At 44.3% G+C, this 11,034-nt stretch overlaps 1 protein-coding gene across 1 annotated transcript; it reads left to right on the forward strand.

The window, feature by feature from the left end:
* The first annotated feature begins 1,051 nt into the window (after positions 1 to 1,051).
* LOC142768702 (uncharacterized) lies at positions 1,052 to 8,391 on the forward strand. The gene is made up of 3 exons (XM_075870714.1): positions 1,052 to 1,219; positions 4,320 to 4,451; positions 8,225 to 8,391. Exons 1-3 carry the CDS (start codon positions 1,142 to 1,144, stop codon positions 8,372 to 8,374), a joined length of 360 nt encoding a protein of 119 aa, XP_075726829.1. The 5' UTR covers positions 1,052 to 1,141; the 3' UTR covers positions 8,375 to 8,391.
* The last annotated feature ends 2,643 nt before the right edge of the window (positions 8,392 to 11,034 follow it).

Here is an 11,034-nt window from a genome sequence, read left to right on the forward strand (position 1 = left end):
CAGCATCAACTGCTCGCACAGGACACACAAGGATGTCTTGTGGTTTCGACTCAGTCGAAACTACAAGACATTCTTATTTGCCCTTGGCTAATCCAGAACGCTGAGTTTTAGCAGGGGGCAGACTGAAACAATCAACTGGAAAAGTGATTGCATCTCAGCTACTTTATAGACGCAAACAGCGAATGCATCTTGCCACTGCACGCCGCATTGGCGATCATTAGAGCTTCTGTGCACCCCTTTAAATCACCGCTGCAATTTGTGCGAGTAAACTGCATGCGTCAATCGCACAGTGCTGTATGTAGTCCTGAAAACGGTCATTTTTTCTTTTATTTCCTGTATATAGCCAGACCTGCATGAAAAACAATGGCTAGCAGTGATGAATAGAGTGTCTTGATGCGCACTTTGTTATTAGGTGAGGACACCTGCCGCGTCTTCTGCAGCACGGCTGCCATACTTGAGCGCACGGCGTCGTTTTGGTGTATAACCATTCCACAGCGGCTCTGCTGAGAGGCGCGAGACTCGAGGCAAAAAAATGGTGTTGCGGTGGCCTCAGTCCATTCAAAGAGCGACAACACCTGAAAAATAGCATAGTTATCGAGGCCCACTAGTATTGTTAATGTTATCGCGACATATACGTTGCAATCCAATGGTGCACAATGACTGGTGGAAAGTGTCTTCACCAAGCATCGCGACAGTTGTGAAAGAGGCAATGGCAATGGCGATTTGCAAAGGGGGACATAACTTTTGGCGCAAGGGTGATGCGAAGGTCAGAAGGGGCTACGAGAATTCTTTTCGAGGCCTTTATCCTACGCAGATGATATCCGCCACAACCTATGCAGCAACGCTGATGAAAAACGTACCCATGTCCCTAGTTGGCCACCTGCTTCGACGAATTGTCTTTCAGCGTGTCAGTGTGTGCCAACTTTGCTCTTCTTCGTACTGAGCACAGCTTAGTATTCAAAATATGAGTGTGTCTGGTAGATGTTCTCCCAGTGCCCCTCCACGAGTAGCCTTTGACAGCACTTTCTTTTATGGCTCTTTTCAGGAATCTCATTGGTTCGCTGTGTCAGCAAGAACTACGTTCTTGAATCCGTCGATAATCACAGGCCTGTCTTTCGAGCTGTCCGCCCTAAAGTACGTCATGGAGAAGATCCCGGCATCACTTAACGATAGCGTCTTTCAGCCGTGCTTGTCCGTAAAGAAGTCTGGACGAGAAGCGGTGTGTACGTTTTGCCATCATTTATATTCACTTTCTCCGGCACGTGTAATAAACTAAATTGTGGGTGACTGTAATCGTCACTTTGGTGTCTGACACTGTCGACTTAAGTCTCCTCTGGTTTATTGGCCGCGTATATGCGCTTTTCGCTACAAGTTAACACTTTTAGTTGGGCGTACGTAGCGAGACCACGTATGCAATACTTCTGCGGTACAGAACTGCGTATGTGCAGTACGTAACGTATCGATTCCAGAGCTGCTCGCATACGCCCGTAACAAGACTATGCGTACGTAACGCTACGCTTACTGCATTACGTTCTCGCGAGACCTCCAAGAAACCAGAACGAGAGTATATTGTGGCTGTAGTTGCGTTCAACGCAGACAGAAACAGCAGAACTGATGCAAGGTATGTGTACTTCAAAGTTAAAGGCGGTGTTTTCATGGCAGCGAAGGTAGGTACATTAGAGCGGCTTATTCAGGCATCCATAAAGTTTCCTTCTTTAGGAAACTCTGTGCCGGCATCATGATGAATCAGAAGAAATCGCCTGGCCTCCAGCAAAATTCCAAAAGAATCGCCTTCGATAGGTAGGATAGACGCCGTTCTTACATTGCGCACCGAAGTTCGAAATAGCATAGATGAACCTGCGCACTCAGGGCACCCAGGAACGATGCATAAGATCTACACAGCGAACGCCCCGGCCAGAGTTGTACGCTGGTGGCCCTTATCCTTATGGATCAAGATGTTTTTCGCGCTGATCATGGAGGCCACATGGTACCGGGACCTAGCCTACTTCTAACGTTGGTGGCGCTGATAAGCATTCCAAACCCTTGCATCTCGCAAATGATTAGCTAATTGAGTGAAATTCATCAAGGTACGTCAAACTAAATGTGTTGTCACAGGCTTCGCTTGCAGCGTACGCAACGCAATTTTGTCAGCGTACAAAACTCCGCAATACGCCCAACTAAAAGTGCCTAATGGCCTCGAAAGACGATAGTTTTCGGCCGGCCTCCTTTGGTGCTTTACGTAACAATTTCACCGCACCCTAAAAAAACTATCATTTTTAAAATTATGTATCTATGTACTTTATATTGAAGGAACGATTCACGTAGTATATACGTATTCGCGTTGAACCTTCAATATGCGTAATATTTGCTTTTTCATAGATTACGGTGTGAACGATTAACGCAGCAACCAGTTCAGGATGGCTAGATGTTCAGCAAGTGCATAAACATTGGGGCATGGCTAAGTGGCTTCGTGTGACAGACAAACAGATCAAAATATTCGCGTGCAGGTGCATCAAGAAATACTATTGTCCTTTACAATTTGGGCATGAATCTTATGCTTCACATGAGTGTCTGGAGCTCCCACGTCGACGTTTGTCTGCCCTAGTGTATTTTTGTGCCAACTGTACGTTCTGTGCGCTGCTGAAAGGCATTTTGGAGGCCCTGTAGAGAGGCGCGCGTAATTTGGATGGGCTCTGCCCGATACCAAGACGATCGCATGTACTCAAACAGTTGTCAGTGAACTCCATTATTTTGAATAATTATTACAACTGTTATTACGGCTTTATCTAAAGTAAATGTATGGTTCAGTATTATATCTACTCACTGTAAACGTTAAGTTGAAGTAGAACAATCTATGAATAATTTTGTATACAATGACGCGTTTTGAAAGTAAATGTGCAGCAAAATTGCTGGCTCTCGATGAAGAGGTACATCTTCACCAGAGAATAAGTTTTCTGATGCAATGTGTCACTTATGGCTTTTATGTAAATGAGTTCACTGAAAATGCATACAGTTTTTGTGTGACCCCTTTCATTTGTCATTACAATAGTTCGAATGCCGTTATAGGCTAGTTCAAAACGAGATGCGATAATTTGATTGATATATAAAGTTTAACGTCCCAAAACCACCTAATGATTACGAGAGACTCCGTATTTGAGGGCTCCAGCAATTTCAACCACCTGGAGTTCTTTAGGGTGCACCCAAATCTAAGACAAGGACCTACAGTATTTTTGCCTTCATTGGAAATGCAGCCGCCGCAGCCGCGATTTGATCCCGCGACCTGCGGGTCAGCAACCGAGAACGTTAGCCACTAGACCACCACGGCGGGGACAAACAAGATAAAAAAAACGAAACGAACTTGGTGGTTTACGGTACACCAATTCTAAAATAGACAAAAAAAGACATTTCAGAAAGAAATTAAATAAAATGGGAGAATAGGTACAATGCAAAGAATAAAAGCCAGATATATCATCCCATGACTACCGTGAGATGAAGTTGCTGTAATACAAACATTACTTAGAGTTTTGACGCCGTAAATTGAATCTAAAAACGAAAAGCTATGTCTGTCTTGCCAAAGTGAAAAGTTTACATATTCCAGTTTGAAACTCGCCTACAACATTTACTGTCAGGTGTTCGCATGGGATTCCTCTGATATTGTCGAAAAGAAAAAAATTTATATGCATATATTTGTCCAGGATTTGGTAAATAAGGTATTGATCTCCACTTCCGATGATTTGGGACACTCGCTGTCTTATACAGTTTTAGGTATTAAAAAAACTAGTAACAATGAATCAAATACAGAACTTTTATTTTATGTTTTTTTCAGAAAGTAGAGGCACTAATAATTTCTTAATCATCTCAGTTATGGAATAGGCTTAGGGTTGTTGCAACACCTGTCAGAGTAGATCTCAATCATTGGTGTCTTTCGACATTCCTCTGCGAATCTGCTTTGGCAGAGAATGAACATTAACACTAGGGCTAGGGTGTGGGCCAGTTGGTTATACGTAGTAAAATCTTTTAGCGTGGAACAATGAAATCAATTTGGCAAAAAAAACGAACAATATGGGGCAACACAAGCGCTTCTGTTGTCCCGTATCACTCTCTCAAGGTCAATTTTGTTTGATTGAAGCGGGAAAAATTCCCACACGTTTACCGGAGGAAAAAACGAGGACACACGATAACCAAAGTGGTAGTGACACTACCAGATCAGGTTCGAAAATTTCTTCCTCCTTCAATGTTTTTTTTTGATGTCTTATTACTTTCTGTGCAAGTAAAAGTTTGAGCCATTCGCAACCAATTTCTTTCGCTCTTTCTTCCAGCTTTGTAAGCATAGCGATTTCAAAGGTGGCCCCAAAAACTACCTCGGTGATCCTCTACATGTATATGGCGTTTTTTTCAATACCTCGAAAACGCTTACATTGTGCGAATACAAGGACTCCTTGGTTAAAAAGGTCAGTCGGCGCCATCGGCTCTCCTTCGTTTGAAAACCTGCTCTGTTTTCTTCCTCTCACTGCATGAGATAAAGTGAAAAAACTGTCTGAAATATTGAGCTATATCGCCATAACGACAAAGCAAAGCATCGCTATTTACTGACAGGAATGGTGTAAGACGCTTTCTGGGCCCATTCTTCAAGTTAGCAGATGCAATGAATATTTTCAACAATAATTCAACTAGGTGACGCCTGTTTACGTAATTACACACAACGCCGTGACGCAGCATTTGAGGAAAATTTGAAGTGTGGGCTGATTTTGGCAGTTGTAGAGACTCTACGGTCGAAATGGGCAAGAAGCAAGACCAACGAATTTACCCAAGTTTGCAAAGCAGACACAGATAATTTTATGTCGCTAGATGAATAGAATTTTTGTTTCTGTCCTGAGCATTACGAGCAACCATGCGCCGTTACAGGGGGACGTCAGAGAACAGTGTACCACCTACCGCGCAAGGTATTGGGGGCGGCATTTTATACAGAAGCGCTTAATAATAGACTCCGGCCCAAATAACTGTGTTCGCGGAGGTGAACCAAAAAAGTTGTGAAATGGGGAGACGTAGAAAGACGTCGTAACACGTGCGTTGCTCTTGAAAAAGAATCACGTGCACTTAGTGCGCCGTTGTAGTTCGAACACAAAGAAAGCAATAGTTGGTGTTTTCAATGGAGCAGGAAAATATTAAACCGTGTTTGGAACGAGTGAACTATAGTCAAAAAAAGCGAAACTTTCATGTCGCTCATACGAGGGTGTGTGATTACGTTGCCGAATATCAAAAGCCTTTTGAAAGGGATGTGCCATGGTTGAACAGTTCTATGGGTGGCCTCTAGTAGTTCACAAGAACCATTTCGCGTATTTGGCGTAGTGCCCTACAAACGTCAAACAATTAGTTCTGGTTATGATAAAAGAAAGAGCACGTACAATGCAGTGGAGACGCACCTATAGAAGAGGAAAAAAGCAGAAAAGCAGGGATATGAGCATTGGAAATATGAGAAGACAAACTCAGACCAACAGTACATCGCTGGCGTTTTGTTAGAACTTACTGCGCATGTGCTATTGCACGCGAACCACTGGCACCACAGATTCTTGCAGAAATGTCGCTTCTGAGCTCGCCCCTGGTGCGGCTTGAAGCAAGAAGCCGCGTACGAGGTGTCTACGACATTTTCATTACCAATTAACTATGTTTCTCCAGCCACCGTAGTTAATCTTGAGACAGCTCACGTAGCCATGCACGCTCGTGTTCATAACTTCTTGTACCATAGGTCTTGTCACAAGGCAGCTGGCGGTATCTCCTTACTATTCCCATGGCCGCCTTTACACAGAAATTGGAGCCTTGCAGTTGATGCAGGCGCATTTTTTCGTACGTGCGAAAAGAGCTGGTGCAAAGCTGAGCGAGCTAGTACAGGGCAGAGAAGGCGAACGTCCCGTGTACGTTTGCAAATCACATTGTAATACCACTCTATTGATATTGCAGCGCAAGTGTTGTCGTTGCAGCCACTGTAGGCATCGCCGTAAAGTTCCGTAATGAGACGAAGCAGGCGAAAACCCTCACAGTTTGCTATTTTCAATGCACCAAGCGGAGGGATGACACAACCCCCCTTTTCATTCGCGCGAAAATATTATCGGGAGTACCAGGATCACCGCTTCAAAAATGACTGCGCAATTTCATCTCTTGGTCGCGGTCGCATGCGCGCTATCTTGACCAGAATGAGCACGTGGCTAACGCCTTAATCTTGCTGGCTTGTCACCTTACTAGCATTCAAGGTTTAGACAGCACAAAATGAACTCCCTTGAAATGCCGCGATGACATTTTCTTGCAAGAGAGATTTGTGGATAGATAGATATGTGGGGTTTAACGCCCCAAAACCACCATATGTATATGAAAGACGCCGTAGTGGAGGGCTCCGGAACTTTCGACAACCTGGCGTTCTTTAACGTGCACCCAAATATGAGCACACGGGCCTACAACATTTTCGGCTCCATCGGAAATGCAGCCGCTGCAGCCGGGATTTGGTCCTGCGACTAGCGGGTCAGCAGCCGAGTACCTAGTCACTAGACCACCGTCGCGGGGCAAACCGATTTGTGGAGTAAGGCCACATGGGATACTAAAAGAGATCCGATATTTTTATTACGTATAGCATTTCAGTTTTTCGTCGAAGTTACTGGTGTACCTTTGCAGCGTGTCTGGACGTTTACTAAAGAAAACGTTATCAGGTGCAAAACTATTTGTAAGAAAGCGTTTCAGTCAATACTGGTGGAAAGCGCAGGATTTAGGAAAGCCAGCTGCCTGTTGGAAAAGCCACTTATGAAAGAGAAGTCTTAAAGGGCCAGTTATTAGGCACCAAAATTTTCATTACACCCCCCAAACAAGCTCGCGCATTCTTGCTACGCCTGACCAACCTCCTCCCACACGCAGTGACGTCAACTCGGTGATCGGTGACGTTCACTTCATTACTCTTTGTTGAGACCTGGTTTTGACCGACCGACGAGCTGCGTGCTGCCTCACGCCGCCAATCGCCGAGTGGATGTCACCGTGCGTGGAAGGAGGTTGGTCACGCTAGGAAAGATACGCGAGCTGGTTTGGGGAAGTGGAAGGGGTGTTAAAAATTCGGAGCCTGTTGCCTGGCCCTATAAATGGGGTTCTGTTTTTTTTTCTGTGTAGCAACATGGGAGAGGTAGGCAGCAGGTTTGTTCTTGTCGTTTTTGCGAGTCCTGTCTCCTTATCTTCAATCTGATCAACTTTCTTAAATTTTTGTGGCTTGTAGCCAGCGTCTAGAGAGCGGACTCAACCTCGATGTCAGTCGTGACAAGACAAGCACTTGCGTTTACAATTATGTCTTTTTTTATTTATGAGCATTTTTATCGTCGCCTATGCACAGTTCCCCCTGTCAAGGTAATTTTAAAGTATACGGTGCTCTAGGGGTTTTGGTACGCTGCGATGTTTATTTTAATCTTAACACCCCAATAACTATATCAATACATTCATTACAGTGCTTGAGCACGTCTAATTTGTAATGATAGTGGACATGTCATTACATTCAAATGGCAATTGCAATAATATTTGGAATTGTACGGCGTCAACATATGTTTGCCATGCTGTTACACGATTGAGTGGTATTTTTCGTGTGCCATGCAATAATTCTTAGTAGCACCATTTCAATGTGTACAAAAAGAATAACTAGTGGCACGGCAGGGCTGACGTGTGTTCAACTCAACGTCCGTGAGCAATTTGACAGGTGTATCCATAGAACATTCCACATGATTCAGCCCTAATGCAAAGTACATGCGTTCTATATGGCAGCAAAAATTGTCAAAGGTAAAGAGACAGTAAGTATGTTACGACTAAGTGACTGAGTCGTCAGGGGTGCGTTCATCACCATAATTGTCGCTGAATCTGAATCCCTATGCTAGAAAACATTTGTATAGTGTATTGCGTGTGATATGGGAGGACACAGGAAATACAGAAGGCTTTTGATAATATGGATATACTTGTCATAAGCATCGTTTTCAAGGTTTGTTGTTAAATGTGTGGGATTGGTAAATATGTCCTAAATAGTACATTTAGGCATCTCTCCATTCAGGTCATTTCGTGTATTTGAATACACATAAGATATTTCTAAAAATCATAAATCTCCCGTTCAATGTTGCTCACTGTGCGCATGTTAGTTTCTTTGTTTTTGTGCATTCGTGTTGCGGAGTTGAGCAAAATAATGTATGACATAACATTTCACCATTTACAGTTCGTCAAAGCCGTAAAGGACATCGCAGTCTTGCGTAAGAGAACTGCGTGGCTCCTCTACAATGTGAACAACCAGGGCCCCAGCACCCAATGTCCTGAACGTCCATTCACGGTCCTGGAACTCTTTAGTGCGGCACTAAAACGCTCGTAAGAAGCAACATGCCATTCATAAAGCTGCTGTTTATATGATTGTGATTCTATTCCCGTGTTAGTAAGGGCATTCTCATTGAGCTATTTGTTTTAATTTAGAAGATACAGTCTGAATAAAGATGAACACACTACAATTGACTTATTGATGCCTCGAATTTCTGTCTCGGAAAATATACTTGTAGAATTTTGAAAAAAAAAAGTCACGATTTCGCCGCAAGGGTGGTGTACCAAATTCGATAGCAATAACGTGGAGTGTGACGCTAAGAACGGCAAGCAGATTGAAACGTTCAGAGCGCTGCTCACGCACAATTGATGCTCGAAAGCAACACACGAAGGATGAGAACCAATTAACAACGCTTCCAGCTTGACACCTCATGCACTGTATAAACAAAAAGTAACAGCTTTGCCGCGCAGACAAAGCAATCAACGCGAAAACAACAAATTGTACGGTCATGCGCCGAATGGCAAGCAGATCGAAACGTGCCCCTTGTTTCTCTCGCACAAATGAAGCACGAAAAGTACTCGCAGGTACAAATTAACGCAAATAAGCGTCTCAGTTGTTACATCACTGTGTCTGAAAAGCGCACCGTTTTCACAAACGAAGACTGTGCAACGATTGCAGTGACCTTGGTGCACCCGGTAGCTACCACAGAAACGTTTCAGTGAGAGCCCAACACCAGCCAAGACGCACGACCATCCCACCCTGAGTTAAAAGCGTGCCATCGAACATCCACCTTCTCCCCTCTGAGGGACAAAGTACGCGTGGAAGGTAAAAATGCGCTCCACCGCGCGCTCGTTGCGCCATCTTTCTGGTAATGCTGAAAACACGATAGTTCTCTCCCCCATGTACGAGATGCCCATCACCAGCGGTAAGTGGCAGGTATAAATAGCTTGCTGTTTGAGCGTTGAAGGGTGAGCTGCTCGGTGGCTCAGTGGTTAACGCCTCGCACTCGCGTCTTAGAGGTGTCACGTACAATTCCACACGCCGGTGTCTTTTTCAGAATTTTTTTCTTTTTTTGCGTTTTCATATATGTAGATACCTATACAGATACGTTGAGTGACGGTGACGCCGATGGGAAAATCTAGCGAAGGGTGTCAATATAAGTGCTATCGCACTAAAACGACGCACGAAACTTAATCACAGGAACATATATGAGGGCGAAGTAACAAGTGTCCCAATTGGCATTTCGCTGTGTTCGAAAAGCGCACTGCTTTCTTGAACGGGGCCTATCGTGCGAGTATAGTAATCTTTGTGCCGTAACTAAACGCCATTGTTCAGATCAAAACCTAAGGCACGGATTTTCCCACACAACAAGATAAGTGTGCGGATAAGGCTCCTGTCCTCCGCGCAGCAAAGCACGCGTGGGAGATGAGCGTGCGTCAGCGCATCACGACGAGCATGGCGCCTACAAATACGCCGAGCGCGCTTTTCATGCGATCTCGCCGGAAATGCTGAAAACACGCTATTTCCGCCGTGGTAGATATAACTAGCTCACCGTTTCAACGTTGAAGGAGGTGATCTTTCGTCTCTCAGTGGCTGACGCCATGCTCTCACGAAAGAAAGGTCGGACGTTTGATTCAGCACACCAGACTCTTTTTCTGGATTATTTTTCGTTCTCGCGTTTTCATACATATAGATACGTATACATATACTGAATGATGGCGACTCCGACGGCGATGCTGGCGGCAAAATTCAGCCGACAGTCTTCATATAATTGCTATCGCAATGAGGACAACATCGTCCTACGTAACATGCGCCATGGCAGTCATTGTTATATACGGTTGTCTACGAGGACATGCAGACTCCACAGTTCTGAATCGGATAGCGTACTGCATAGGTTGGTGCGTATTGGGTCCCTACTTGCTAACTGTGCACTGTCGTACACAAAGGCTAGTTACGTTTCAATGTAACACTGGGACTCATGTTCAAAAGCAGACAGCAATGTTTGCGAGAATAGGTAGACGCCACGGCGCGCTGAAGCGCGTTTCATATTGTAACCTTGCGAAAGCAATAGAGACGCACAATTTGAATAGAATAACGAAATCTTCGTTTTAGGTTCTGCAAATATTATTATTATTCATTGCTCATTTCATTAGAAAGTATTGCTGAAATGAGGCCTGCCGAAGCCACATAAGGCTTGAGCAGCAGTGCCTGGCAGCAGCGGAAGGCAGCAAACGTTGAAGCCATGTAATTTCTTATATAACAAAATACAAAAAAAGCACAGGAAAGAGAACAACTACTACGCTTAGGGCGATTCACCCAAGAACCTATTCAAACTTTTGTTTTGTGCGCTGTCGCAGTACACTTGGAGGCAGCCTACGGAAGTGCATAGAAACGCAAGGGTCGTATGCTCTCGGCGTACCTAGCACGAGGTCTGGGTACCAAAAATGAGTCTTTGCGACGGAAACATTTTGAAAAAAAAATTGAAATTGGTTTTGAAACTATGATTCCACAAGTGTCAAATCGCAACACTTTCCACTTTCCAAAGTCCGGCATACAAAAAGTTCGTGAATCATCGTTTTTGGCATGGAGGTCAAGATCATAACTGATGTTACGAACATATGTCAAACAATGTAGTTTAGCCTCATTTGTCAGCGTGCCGCAGAGTAGCCGTAACCTCCGATCACAAGCTATTATTATTTAGTGCTGTTTTCTGGAGC

The sequence above is a fragment of the Rhipicephalus microplus genome, chromosome 8 (genome assembly GCF_043290135.1).
Source record: "Rhipicephalus microplus isolate Deutch F79 chromosome 8, USDA_Rmic, whole genome shotgun sequence".
Taxonomy (NCBI): domain Eukaryota; kingdom Metazoa; phylum Arthropoda; class Arachnida; order Ixodida; family Ixodidae; genus Rhipicephalus; species Rhipicephalus microplus.

Bases quoted from the DNA above. Each gene is read 5' to 3' on its own strand.
- LOC142768702 (XM_075870714.1), top strand. From the start codon at position 1,142: ATGGAGAAGATCCCGGCATCACTTAACGATAGCGTCTTTCAGCCGTGC. The intron at 1,220-4,319 runs GTGTGTACGTTT...TCTTTCTTCCAG, and splicing joins AGAAGTCTGGACGAGAAGCG to CTTTGTAAGCATAGCGATTT. The intron at 4,452-8,224 runs GTCAGTCGGCGC...CACCATTTACAG, and splicing joins AGGACTCCTTGGTTAAAAAG to TTCGTCAAAGCCGTAAAGGA.